The 14388-nt window shown below is 41.8% G+C and overlaps 1 protein-coding gene across 1 annotated transcript in view; it reads left to right on the top strand.

The window, feature by feature from the left end:
- Positions 1 to 10919, top strand: part of PRUNE2 (prune homolog 2 with BCH domain) — a 109704-nt gene extending 98785 nt beyond the window's left edge. Inside the window, exon 18 of the mRNA XM_040988749.1 lies at positions 9886 to 10919. Coding sequence (XP_040844683.1) covers positions 9886 to 9916 — 31 coding nt within the window. The 3' untranslated portion in view covers positions 9917 to 10919. The remainder of the gene's footprint in view (positions 1 to 9885) is intronic.
- Positions 10920 to 14388: the final 3469 nt, after the last annotated feature.

The following is a 14388-nucleotide window of genomic DNA, read 5'->3' as shown; positions in this document are numbered from 1 at the left end:
CATGACTCCGCCAGAATAAGATCAACTGAGCAAGTACTTAGAGCTGGGCTTTAGCAACAGAAACACTGGTATGTTGTTGCAAAGGACTATTGTTTTCTGCCTGTTGTGTTTTCTCCTCTACTGTGTCCCATTCACTAGCTTCTGATTTGATTATTTTATGGGACTTGGATATCACCTTAAAGGCAAGTGTGGCTAATTCCCCACAAGCTGGATGGCAATGAATCTCCCAAACCGGAATGCCACATAAAAATTGCCCAACTTAAAAAACATTTAAGAGTCACAGAAAGTCAAAGTAAAGGATTCTTATTTAATGTGCCAATGATGACCTGGGCAGAGAGATGCTCTATGTGTGTCACTTACATAGCCCTCCATCCTAAACCCGCGCTTGACAGATGCGGGAAAGATAACTTTGTAAGCATTTACTTTGCAAAGTGCAAGTAGTCACTAAAAGAGATGAAGCCAGAATTCAGAGTCAGCTCAATCAGCACTGAGACGGCCACATCTGTTAGCTCAAGGCTGCACAAAGCAGATGCATCTGGACATCCTGTATGCCGACATGTGGCATGAACACAGGAGGCTGACTGGACACACGGTGACCATTGGTTCCACCCAGTCCACACACTCCATGAGATCCTAAGCATGCTATCAACTAGAATAGCTCATTAGTTTTATAGGGTCTCCATCCTAGCACATCTCACAGCTCTGGTCTGCTGCCTCCAAAAGGTGTGCTCTATCTCCAAATTCCACCTCTATCAGACACATCCTATGCTGTCTCCTTCTGTGAGAGATGACAAAGACATTCTCTGTTTCAGTAGAGTTGAGCATTGGCCGCTTCCTTGGTAAATACGATGTGGCGGTTAGAGGCAGTAGAATGCATAAAGATCAGTTTCGGTGTTGCCTTCCACCTCTCAATGTCTCCGAGACTCAAGCCACCTGTTGAAACTCTGGGTCTCAGCTTCAGTCTCTATAAAATGGGGGCATGAATCACACCTCATGGAACGATCTGGAGGACAAAATGTGAATGATGTCCACAAAGCATCCGGAAGCTTCTAGCATAGAAGTGCTATAGTCATTGCTTAGAGGCTCACCTATCCAGAGCTTTGTGGAGAAGCTGAACAAGCCCAGCTCACCTCTCCTGCATCTGCACATGCCATTTTTCAGGGATTCTATTTGGGAAAATTCACTATGGGATGAAGTGTGTCATTTGGGAAAAAAAAAAATGTTCTTCTGGAGAAAGAAATTTAGAACTGTGGATGTATTCCCCCTGCTCCGCTTGTGTGTGTGTGTGTGTGTGTGTGTGTGTGTGTGTGTGTGTGTATTTCTTCTGTCTTTCCTAATCCATCTCCCCAGGACATCTCCTTTCTATCACTGGCTTGCATTGCCTTGATTTCATATCAAGTACTTTTTAAAATTATATAAGCCATGATTCCTTTTTTTAATTACTCACTAACAAAGTATCTGGTCTTGGCCTTACCCAAATCAGTCTGAAGCTCGTCACCAAAGGGCCGAAATGAAACGAAAATTTTCCCAACCGGGATTCGGGTTTATAGTCACTGATTACAGTTGGTTCTCATTGTTTGTGGCAGTTACATTTTATAAAGCAAACATTTTTTTTTAAACTCAATGTATTTATTAATGTGAGGTATAATAGAGGGGAAAGGGAAGGCAACAGGAGGATTGAGGTTGGGGGGTGGCTTTGGCTCAGGTGAGCCTAGAAGGTCCAGGAGCTCTGGCTCTGCCACGGTCCAATCAACTCCTGCCACAGGAATTTCACCCTTGGCTCTGGCCAGAGGGCTGGATCCAAAAACAGGCACCCAGGATGCGCACCCAGCTGGGGAGTCAATGTTATGGATGGCCCTGGCTGTGGTTTCTCTGGCGCAGGCTCAGGCAACTCCAGGGCAAGCGTGTTGTCTAGACTCCAGGAGGTTCTGCCTGGGTCTTGGCCCCTGGACATTCTGGGGGCTCTAGAGCTGGTTTTGGGGTCTGTGGCTGGAGAGCAGCTGCAGGAGTTGGCATAAAATCATTGGTAAGACTTGAAGCAGTAAGAGAAGAGGCACCTGGTGGTCACACGTCCATCATCTGGTCAGTGTGTTTGATGTGTGTTTCTGTTCAAGGGCACCTTGCTGAGAATTTACTGTGGATTCATTAACGTTGATCTCACAGCCAGCTGCACTGTAAATGTCCCTCAAATGAATTAATCTAACATGGGTTTTCTCTGTAAGGTACAACACGATCTTCTTGTACCCTAGGAACACCCTTCAATACCATGCTTACGGTCATTTTAAGTAGCAGAATCACCAAGAAAACACACAACAGTAAAACAACAACAACAAAAAAATACTACCTAGGCTGACAAAAGTTTTATTTACTTGAAAGGAAGAGTCAGAGAGAGAGAGAGATTCTTCTGTCCGCTGGTTTACTCCACAAATGGCCACAACAACCATGACAAGGCCGGGCCAAAGCCAGAAGCCTGGAGTTTCATTTGGGTCTCCTACATGAATGCAAGGGCCCAAATACTTGGGCTATCTCCCACTGTTTGCCTAGGTGCATCAACAGGGAACTGGGTCAAAAGTGGAAGAATCAAACTGGTGCCCATATGGGATGTCGGCTCTACAGTCTGTGAGTTAACTCACTGTGCCTCAGTGTTGGCACCTGACTCATTTACAGCTGGAGCCTCATTTTGTTTGGCCTCAGTTGCCAATATATCCACTGGGCAACTCTGATTTCTCTTTTCACCACCCTGCACATATCCACAAGTGACTCACAAAAGTTCCATGTGTTGATTTCAGTAAACAGGCAATGTGTAGTTCACTCCCATTGTTAATAATGCAATATACCACAGACTGGATAAGTTCTGACTTAAAGTGCGGGTCCAAAGAGAGACAGGGAACAGGTTCATCACTGTGCTTGTCTCTCTGCCTCTCACAAAGCCACTGACAGTCAAGAGGGATCTGGCATCATGGTCATACATACCCATTATCATTGCCCAAAGGCTCACCTTTAAACAGCCTAATTGGCCTGTAATGGCAAATTAATTTCAACACAACTTCTTAGGAAGGCAGAAATAACATGCGAACCAAAGCGGGAAAATTTGCAAATACAGAATCTACAAATAATGAGGACTGACTGTATCTATATATAAATCATAAATTCGGATCATTACTTAATGAAAGCAAGACTTCTTTCAAAAGCCAAGGTAACTGTTCAGAGAGGTCTTGTCTCTCAACTTTGGACCATTGTGTAAAACATTTATCTGTCGTTTTTCCCGACTGCTTGTTCATTTTCCTCATGGCGTTCGTCTTTTATCTCATAAGGTACGATGAAGAGAGATCATTTAAGAGAAGTGTGAGGTAAAACCCGGACTGCAGTTCGTGCTGGCCCCTCTGTGTGTGTCCACCTGTCTTTCACTTGTGGGTGACCTCAACATGCTATCAGAACGAGAGGTTCTTGTGTCAGTCCCTTGTATGCCATTCCTGGTCTCTGTCCCATGTGTGAAGCTGTTGAGATCAACCTACTTTGCAACTGACCCCACTAAGCCAGATTCAACCCTGACTTGGCTGAGGCTGCAAGCTAACTTGAACATAGCCGACAGATGAATGTCATGTTTTCAGTTTTGTTCAGCCAGCATGTTCCTGACCTCCTTGTCACTTGTGTACTTGCCTTTATGAAAGGATTTACAAAGTAGACATACACGAACTCTGGGAAGAAATGACACTGTATGGAGTGAGTCTCGATTCTGCCAAGGACTGTTTCTAACAGCATACCACAGCATTTGTGTTTGGCTCTGCTTTGCTGAGTGACTCTCACGCTCTGCTTGCTTCTTTTTGTTTCTTTTCTACACCGATCATTTTTGCTCATGCAGACTGGACGAAGAACTGAGGGATGCATCAGAAGCAGCTAAGTAAGACCTGATTTTCATGTAGCAGCTGGCGTGATGTTGGCTTGCATTCAGGAATGAGCTGAGACAACCTGCATGCCTGGTGTCTTACTCTTGCATCTTCATAGTAATGTTTCTTTAAAGATAACCATTTTGCTGGACAATAATCTATAGATTCATGTCTGTTCCTGAAAAGTAGTAAAACCCCCCGGTCCCCGTTGACGCTACCCTTGTTAATCCTGCTAGATCTTTTTCCCTTTAATCTCGGGTGTCTTGGGGGAATGCCTTTGTCACTGTTTACTGTTTTTAATCTACCTGCAGTTCTAGGCATCACAGTATAAGCACATCTCAGGTTTTGCTAAACTGAATGTAACATTAGACCACGGAAGCCACAGAGCCTCCCTAATTCATACTAACAGGCAGAATGGATAGCAAGGCAACATTTATGAAGATTTTTATAGAATTGCTTTCATGGCATTCCAACATTTAAAAAACAACTCCTAATCTGGTGACTTGGAAACCTCACTGAACTAAGCTAATTGATGACTAGGAATTTCTGCAAAAAACAGAAATTCTGGATGATGTCCAAACATCTATAAATCTAACTATAAGAAGATCTTAATAGTGAAGTTCTTTCGGATAATTGTAAATGCTAGTTCCTCATTAAAGCAATCCATTTAGACATTTTTATTTCAGGTAACCTACAATATTGTGTCCCTAATGCAGATCATCTGTATTTAAAATGAGAGGAAAAGTTTTTGCTTTTAGTGTAGGTAATTGCCATATTATAACTGGCATGCACTGATGCTAACAAAAGTTGGTATTATAATTTTTACCTTAATTGCTATGAATTGTCATACATAAAAATAAGCACACATAAGGAAAACATCAATAATCAAAAAGCAACGTGGGTATAATTGCTGCCGAGTAGCAGTTTTCACTTTATTGTGCATTTGAATTACATAGAACTTTTGTTCAGACATTTTCCTCAGCCCTGACCCAGCAGATCCAGGTGGGGCCTAATATGAAATCTACATATGAGAAAGGGATCAGTATTCCAATATTTATAGCAGCACAGACTATAATAGCAAAGACATGGAAATAACCCAGATGCCCAAAGAGGAGTGTTAAAGAATCTGTGGTACATCTACTCCGTGGAATACTACTCAGCCATTAAAATGAATGGAATTATTCAATTGGTAACCAAATGGACCCAGCTAGAGACCATTATGTTCAGTGAACTAAGTCAATCGCAAAAGTACAAATACCATATGTTCTCTCTGATACAAAGTAACCTTATTGCAGGTTATTATAAAATCAATAACCCTTTCAATACTGTTTTTGCTGCGGCCCATGGGTTTTGATATTGTGCTTATTTTCATTTCTTCAAAATAGTTTTTCTATTACTAAATTCTTTACTGACTCCTGAAAAAAATTAAAAATCACTCTGAAAAAATATCTTGGCACCTCCCCTCTGACTGACTCTCAGGAGTTAATTTTCACAACCTGACTTCTTATTTTCTTAAAATCTTAGGTGGAAGTAAAATACCTGCAAGGATAAGGAGTGTACATAGTGCTAGTCTTCCTTTAAAAATGGAGGCAAGTCCACGTACTGCCTTTGGAGGGATGGTACTCCACGGTTTGCAAATTGCTGTTTTCTTTGGAGGGATTACTCAATATTAAAAAAAAACTGGATTTGGAAGATTGCCCTTGCCTGATTCCGTTCCAGCTTTGCTAGGTTTTACTAGTACACAGTCAACATTTGCTTTACTGTCCTGTTCACTGGAGTTGCCAAATATTTCCCCATAAAAACCCCAGACCACCTGGAAGGAGGAGGAGGAGTGAGGTGAGATGGCACTGTTCTGCCCGGGGTGAAAGCTTTCAGTCGTTTTCAATAAGCCACTTGCTTATGTACAAATAGATAAATTAGCTTGCTAAGTTTTCCATACTTCAAAAGAAAATTTGACATTTAAAAAGATGCAGAGAATCCTTTTAAATAGCGCTTGATTGCCAACAACAGAATATTTACAAAGGGGAGGGAAAAAAGCAAAAGATGAGTTGTATTAAGTATTAATCAGAAACCGGGAATTCATTAAAGGCAAGTATGAAATTAACTAAAAGCAGGAATCACGCCCATACACAATATCCAGACTATCTCATCTAACATGAAAGGCACAAGTACCATCCAAGATCTTTTGTTTCCTCGTGCGACAGGGTTACATTTTCCTTCCCAGACATACGTGGTTTCAGCTGGTGTCATAATTCAGGGGTCCTGCCTGAACACGGCTGAGCAATATGGGGTACCAAGTGTCCTGTGACTTTCCTGATGTCACAACATGGAAGACTGGCCCTGGCACCTTGATCATTTAGTTTCTTAGGAAAATCCTCCCTCTTGTGAAAATGGAAAGTTAGCAGTGTTCACATCTAAAGGAAACTAGGTTGCTGGAAGGGCGATTTTTCTTTTCTGTCTAGAGCATTCAGTTGTTGGGGGAACACATAAAACTTTGCAAGCTTTTAATGTCTGATTAGGATAACTTGAACAGTTAGGGGGAAAAAATGATAGAGAGGAGACTACCTGAGATACATGAGGTTTTTAATGTTTTATGTTTCTAATCCATGGATAATGACTGTGTTGGAAACAGGTGCTAAAAGAATCAGGACTGAATCCCATTATAATTTGTTCAGGTGTAGATTTGTCCCTGTTGGTAATGGGACCACATTAAACAGCTCCAAATGCTTCCAGAATGCTGTGCTTACATAATTGGTACTGATGGAGAAAATGATGACTACTTGCTATTTTTTTTTTCCTTGCACTCAGAACTAGCTGCCTTTACAATGATCCAGAAATGTCTTCTATGGAGAAGGAGTAAGACTTCACCATTCCTGACTACTATGTGGTTTTTCTTATATTTGTTGTATGAAGGAAAGAGACTAATTAAAGATTGGGTAAAGCCTGTTGAGATGTGCAGCTTTCCTATGCTCTGTTTCCCTGAAAGAGACATTGTCTAGACTAACGTCATCTTGTTCATGATCACCTCTCAGGGCACTCCAAATCTTTACACAGCATTCCATTTTCCCAATCCCAGAACAAGGGGCAAGTGATTATTTGTGCCAGATGCAAAAACATTTGGATGAGAAAAATACAAACCTGCCTGGTGTATGACATCATTTTAATTAGTGAAAATTTGAACTTCCAAATTTTGGTGATTGGGGGGAGAAAAATGTCCTTGGTTTTAAAAATCCAGGAGGCAGTGTAATATGGATGAGATCTCATGGGTGATCTGCTCTGATGATTCCCAACCTGTGAGAAATGAAAATCTGACATGTATTGGCTTCTTCCCATACACCAGACTCTGTTGAAAGCTTCACTCAAAGTGTCTGGTTTTAATCCTTATAATAAGCTCATGTTGTATGTTTTTTAGAGGAGGAAAGAGAGCCATAAAGAATTTGTCTGGCAAGATCAACATTTTGTTGTGTAAACATGGCCCTGTGCTGGGATTTGAAAATTGGCAGTGCCATTCTAGAGCCAATTACTACTGTTTTTCATCTGAGAGGCAGAAAGAGGGAGAGCAAGAGCTCCCAGCTGCCGCAGCTGGCAGGAGGTAACAGGAATCCAATTATTCGAATCGTTAGGTAGTGTAGACTGTAGGCTTCCCAGGGTCTGAGTTTGCAGGAGCCTGGAGTTTGGGGCCAGAGCCAGCATTGCATTCAGTCTGTTACACTTGGACACTGAGCACCTACTCCAAGTCGTTGGCTCAGTGCTGGAATGGGTGTGCCACCACCAACGTAATTAAGGGTAAACATTACTTACCTCAGAGAACAGTTTACTCTTGGACAAGTCAGTTGCAGGGAGTAAACAGTGTTCACCAACACTCTCTCTGAGACAGCTTGACCATTCAACTCCTGACTGTTAATTTGGTTTGAGTTGTGGGACATTTATATTATCTGCGCTCCCAGGAAGCAGAGGCAACGATTAAAGTTAACTGGGTGTCTTTTGTAACTTTTTGTTCTTTTTGCCTCTCCCTCCGTTTGCTGGGAATCCAAAAGTAATTAGAAAAAAAAAAAATCGCTCTGCACTAGCTCTGTGGTTGCCGTGGTGACCTTATAGTATAAAAGAAATTTAGGTTAGGCAGAAAACTCCAGAGAGAAAGTTCCAGCTGAAAAGTACACAAAGCCCGGAAGGATGTTCTGGTCCCACCTCTTGGAGATGAGGACAGTCGCTTCACAAAGTTGCCACAGGATGGATACTCTGCAAAGTGAAAACACTTCAGTCTGAGCTGCGATTACGGTTTTCCTCTCTCCCCAAAACAGCGCCCCCTGGAGCAGTTCTCGGGCGTGCAGTTTACTCACTGTGTGGATGGATGGCTTGAAAAGCCTTCTCACTCGCCTAACCACAGCTGCTGCATCTCCGGGCTTACCCACTCCTTTGCCTGCCTTGCGTATTGTGCTCCTCCTTCAAGCAGAGAGCTGTCTGGGCTGATGGGGGCAATCTTGTTTGGGTTTATTCCAGAATGAGGTGTGGGAGGTAGGGAGGCTGCCACAGTGTTTGGAAGAGTGCCTCCTTGGCCAGACTTGCCTGTCCTAGGCCCTGCCCAGGCCCACGACCACAGCGCCTGGGACAAGATCTAGGACGCAGGCCAGAGTGGCCGAGCGTCCACTCGAGCAACTTCCAGTCCCAGCTCTCCAGCTTCCTTTACTAGAAGGAGAGATTCTAGTTGGTATTAGAAGGGGGATTTGTTTGTTTTGCTTATTTATTCAGGCAATCCTAGGGACCAATGAAGAGCTCTGATAGAAGCATTTTACACCTTCTGGAGCTGGTGTTGAGTGAGCAAGCTATAAAACAGATGATGGCTCTCCTTTAAGGAGCCTGATCAGGCCAAGAGGAAAAAAAAAAAAATATATATATATATATTTATATATATTTTCATATATATATGCTGATCCTGTCGAGGAACAGAGGAGGGAAGAACATGCTTGTCCTACTTCCTAAGCACATGCAAATGTTTTCATTTATTGATACAGTTTTATAGATATAGGAATTCTTCCTTCCCTTCCTCTTTCCCCATCTCCCACTCCCCACTGGTTTCCCCCATATTATTGCCACTATCCCACACTTTGTAAGGAATCTCACCTAACCACATCAGAAGTAAAAATGGCTAGTGGCAAAGCCATCAGCAGACTGCTCTGTCTGACTTCAATGTTGCTAAGAAACCAAGCCCAGTTGCCCCCAGTGAAGAATCAGTCTCTTATATTCAATTCTCATTAAACATTTTACACTGTGATGCAGGAGGAAGGTGTGGCAGACTACAGCTTAACCCACTGTACCAGACCACCAATCCGAGACGTGTCATTCAATTCCATACTCTACACACTTTCTAAAATACCTTTAGATTGGGGAAATCCCTGGATTACTTAAAAAATTAGCTCTTTTTAGTTTTAAAGAACCATCTCATTAAGGTAAGATAGCCCCTCTCAGTCAGATCCTTTAGATGCTACAAAATATTGGGGATTTTTTTTTTTTTGCTGCATTTTATTTTATTACTTACTGCCTCTTATCAGGCTGGGCAGCTCACTTACACACACATACAAGATAATTTTCCTACAAGAGGACAGATCTCTTATCTCCACTGTGTACTAAGGCTCCTCTTTATGATTGACTTTAGGAATGAGCCTGCCCACAGTCTTGTCTTTCTTGGATCCATTTGAAAAGGTGTAAAATGCTTCCAGAAATAATTTTGTGAAAGCAGACAATCTGAATTGTAGAGAAAAGTTGGGCAACCATGGGAGAAGTGTGTAGTATTAAAAAAGAAAGAAAGAAAGAAAGAAAGAAAGAAAGAAAGAAAGAAAGAAAGAAAGAAAGAAAGAAAGAAAGAAAGAAAGAAAGAAAGAAAGAAAGAAAAAACCACATGTGCATGGTTCATCATCTTCCATAAGGATTTTAAGGGAAAACAACAAATTTGTATCCTGCATTCCTGAATACTTCTTTTTTTCTTTTCCTCCCTTCACAGCATTGACCTGAAGCTCAAAGAGAAGCCATAGTTGGTCACAGCTGGAAGAAGATGATGCTTTTGTGCTGCGTGGTTCTGCAGAAACCTGTCTACCTGGGAGAGAGGGCTGATACTACTTTTTTTTCACTTTGCACTACGTGGTGCCATTCTAAATGTCTAAGGGCGGAAACAGGAGGAGAATTGTTTACTCTTCACATAGTTTCTAAAATTGTGTGTATTTTCCTGTTTTGCCAATTACGTGCCTCAAAGATTTCAGTTGAACCTTAGCAAGAAAGTAGTATCTTCCATTTTGATGTTTTGCCAATTCTTGGTGCAGTGGTCTTCGGTCTCTTACACTGGTGTTTAAAATAGCTTTAACCCTCGGTTAGTTGTGAGTTGACTTGTTTCCATGGATTAGCTGGACTTCTCTTTGGTGATCATTCTAGGATTACAGAACATGGGGCTCAACCCTCCCCAGTCAAGTTTGCCCCAAGTAACTCTGCCTTTAAAATGCTAAGCCTCCCAGCACGGCCATAACCCGGACATGAATGTGAGGCTGTCATTCACCAAATGACCACGTGGTTCTCGTGCACATGGGTATTCTTCAACTTCTTAAGGGAAATCTTCCCAATTTGATCAGTTCTGTTTTAGTTACCAAATCGGGCATCATATTTTATGTAAATTGCTCTTTTAGAAAATCGTTCCTGCTTTGACGAATGTTGAAGACCTTTACATTGGGAAATTTAGGGATCCGTATTACATTTTTAATAGCTTCAGGTTCTAAATTTAGTTCAAGATGTGCTACACTTAAGCACCAAGGATTCAAGTGTAAGGTAACCTAATCAGAGCTTACATTCCAATTTCTCTCCTGCATGCATTATGAAAGTGATCTGATCACAGGTTTAAAATTAAGCATATATTGTTATTTTTCAAACATTTCCTTTATGGTCATCCCAAGCTCTCTGAAACACAGCATGGTTTTAAGTCTGTGAGTCCCAAATCTGAGATGTTACCTGTTGGAGTGGGATCTTGCAGGCTAAGAATGATTTTTATATTTCTGGTTGGAAAAAAATTTAACACTTCATGCTACATGGGAATTACTGCAATTTAAGTCTCCGTAAATAAAGGTGTTGCTGAAACACAGTTAAATAAGTATGTTTTTGGACCATGCATAGCTACTTCCACACCACAGTGGCAGAAACTGAGCAGTTGCAGAAGATAAGACTCAGAGAGCTTCAAATATCTGCTACAGCAAGAGTTTCCTAACCTGTGTTCTATCAAATACATCCCTTCTTATTCCCCACCTTTCCCTTTTATAGTTGGATAATATCTCTAACAGAATGGACAAATGAGGCTGCAAACTTTAATGTTCATCATAAGTAAAGTTTTGACACTCAGAAACAGTGAAGTGAAAGGCCTGGCATACTGACAAGGTCAAAGACTAACGGCCACAGAGCAAGGATCAGGTTGTAATGAGAAACCCCAAAGCATCTGTGCAGTCACACACAGATGTTGCTAAGATCCTCACATTACTGTGGGAACCAGTCCCCATGGAACAACCTGAATTACCTGTTCAATAATCTGGAAAACATAAATACAAAGCAGAGAGAGGACTTCCTCCAGAGTCTCATGGTGGCAACTTCTCAGTGTATTTTTCAGATACACTGGGTCCCGGGATAGAATGAACCCTGAAGTATTTTGAAGGGGACATCTCTGTATAGGTGGCTGGGATTCTCTGACCTCATTTGCTTTTTGTTCATCCCCTTCCCCAAACACACACACACCATCCACACATGGCCTTGTCATACAGGTGCATGAGCTGTGTGTCCTCCATGGCCTTTATGTCCCCTCTCCCGATCCCTTTCAGCTTAGTAACTCTTTGAACTTTGTGCTATTTTTGGACCTCTTTCCTCAAAAGCATCTGGCTCATCCTATAGTAATTGCTACAGGCCATCGCCTCACCTACCTGCCACGTCTCCTTTTGGAAACCCGTTATGTCTGCCTCTCCAAGCCATGCTGAACCTGTGAGGACCTGAGGAATTTAACGATGAGTTTAGAGGGCTGATCTGAGAATGCAGAACTGCTGATAACTGGCTCACGGTAGAGCCAATCAGGAGTGGCAACAATCTCACCACTCACATTTTCTCTGACCTTGTCTGGCCTGGTTATGGAAGGCTGTGAGGGCACATGCTATGGGGAACTTAATTTTCTTACACAGAAAATTATGAACATCTGTCCCAATCCATGATTTTCTTGGAACTGTTCTATACACTGCATAACCATGCTGATATTTAGACATTTTATATCTTAAAAATACAAATTAATTGCATGTGCTAGAGAAAAGGCTATCGTGTAAGTTCAATCCAGGTAAGTAGAATCCTAGACAAATCCTGGAAACACAATCCCTAAACAAATAGATAGACAGATGTAAGCATTCGTGCCATCTAGTTCTTGCACCTGCAGCATTCTTGCTTTGGTTCTGACTTCTCAAAACTGCTTTGCACTTTTCCTATAAACTCATAGTTAAAGGAACCAAGGAGTTCATGGGGCAAAGTCGTTCTTTTCTTAAGGTGGTAAAACGAAAACCTGCACAGTTCTCCTGAGGGTAAAAGGTGGGTGTGGAAGAGAACCTTGAAGTTCCTGATGAAGCCATAAAAGTCTTCTAGGGTTACCCTACAAGACATTCTCTGACGTAGAAGCAAGTTACTACGCCTAGTCTTTGTCGCCAGATATAATTTTGGGTACTCAGTTATGGAACTTTGTTTGCAACCTTCTGCTTATCCTGATGCCTCCATTGTTTGCTCCCCAGAAGCATTTAGAAGTGCACAAATTAATCTTTTATATAGTTAAGGTTTTTTCTACTATGTATTGAATTGCTCAGAATAAAGCATTGGATTTGGTTTTGCTAAACAAATGGTTTCCTCTCAAATAGAGTGGATGAATAATACAAAATATATAACAACACACTATATCCCTGTAGTCTCTCTGTATAACTCTGAAATAAAAACTGATTCCACATGCTATCGTTTTCTTTCTTTGAGTCAAAAAGAATCCTTCTCTAACCTGGCACTTGACACTGGAAGACACTTTGACCTTTCCTGGTCCTCTGTCCTATTCATGATCTGTATTTATTTTTAAATTAAAGTACATTAGGTGTTATTTTATTTTCGGGTTTCTTTTTTAGTTTCCACTTTCACAATCTTCAGGAGTTTTTAAAATTTATTTATTTGAAAGGTGGAGCAACGAGCGGGGGAGAGATTCTTCTACTCAGAATTCACTTACCAAATGATAAGGGTCAGGTTAAATCCAGGAACCTGAAACTCCATCTAGATATCCCTCATGGATGACAGAGACCCCAGGGCTTGAGCCATCAGCTGTTGTCTTTTTGGGTGCACCAGCAAGAAGCTGGATCAGAAATGGAGCAGCCACGACTCAAACTGATTCTCCCATTACTGGAAGCCATTGCCACAAGCATTGGCTCAACCCTTCATGTCACAACACCAGCCTCTTTGCTGCTGCTTTTAAAAAATAAGAAGAAACAAATGTGTACCTCCGCCTTTCAGAATCTTGTGGGACTAGCCAAATGGGAGGTTACTCCACTCCAAGTGAGACACTGAATGTTCTCTTTAGCAATGAGTTCTGGAGGAGTTGACTTCCTCCCAAGGAAGCGGAGAAGTAAAAGAGAAGACTGAGAAGTAAGCACTCCCAGTGGAGGGCGTGCTGAGATGCCATTGCCCAGTAGGTGCTGGAACCTGGAGGCAAGTAAGGTATCTGCCACAGGGGAAGGGAGGAGGTGGGTATGACGGGTATGCATTGTGGTGTCTGCATTGCTATGAGAAGCAGCAAGCTACACATTCACAGAGTAACTGCTTTTATTCGCTTGTTTGTTTTTAAGGAGATTAAATTTTGAATTTAATCCCAAATTGTTCCAAAAAGGTGTATTTTCTTTTTGCTTCACAATCAGAAGCTTACAGTCCAATAGATAAGAATATATCATGACATAGCAAGCAGAGTAGAAACAAAAAAAAATTTAGAAATCTTCAGAAATATTCAGAAATATGAACAAGGAAATCTCAGGATGTTAACCTCGCAGAGGTTACATTTCTGTGCTCTGTGTCTTAGTTGCCACAGATCACTTTCTGGAACTTGCTAATTGGCACTAAGCGTAATGATTTCCAACTGGGTCTTTAGTTGTAGATCTACTCTAGTCATAACGTAGACTTGGAAAAGAGAATAAACGCAGCTTTTATAATTTAGTACTATTTATGTAGCTTCTAACATACACAGATTATAAATCAAGCACACACACACACGACAGAACCACATATTACAGACACCCACTGCGTCTTTAGGGACTTCCCATGCTCATTAGAGTGTGTGTGTGATTGCAGGGGAAACCATGACATGAAAATCAGGGTTAAAATTGGTAAGTCAGGGGCCCGGCGCGGTGGCGCAAGTGGTTAAAGGTCCTCGCCTAGCACGCCCGGGATCCCATATGGGTGCCGGTTCTAATCCCAGCAGCCC

Source organism: Ochotona curzoniae, unplaced genomic scaffold (genome assembly GCF_017591425.1).
Source record: "Ochotona curzoniae isolate NIBS_2020 unplaced genomic scaffold, NIBS_Ocur_1.0 contig_50, whole genome shotgun sequence".
In the NCBI taxonomy this organism is placed as follows: Eukaryota; Metazoa; Chordata; class Mammalia; order Lagomorpha; family Ochotonidae; genus Ochotona; species Ochotona curzoniae.
The sequence above is the reverse complement of the archived record's forward strand: the minus strand, read 5'-3'. Positions and strand labels throughout refer to the sequence as shown.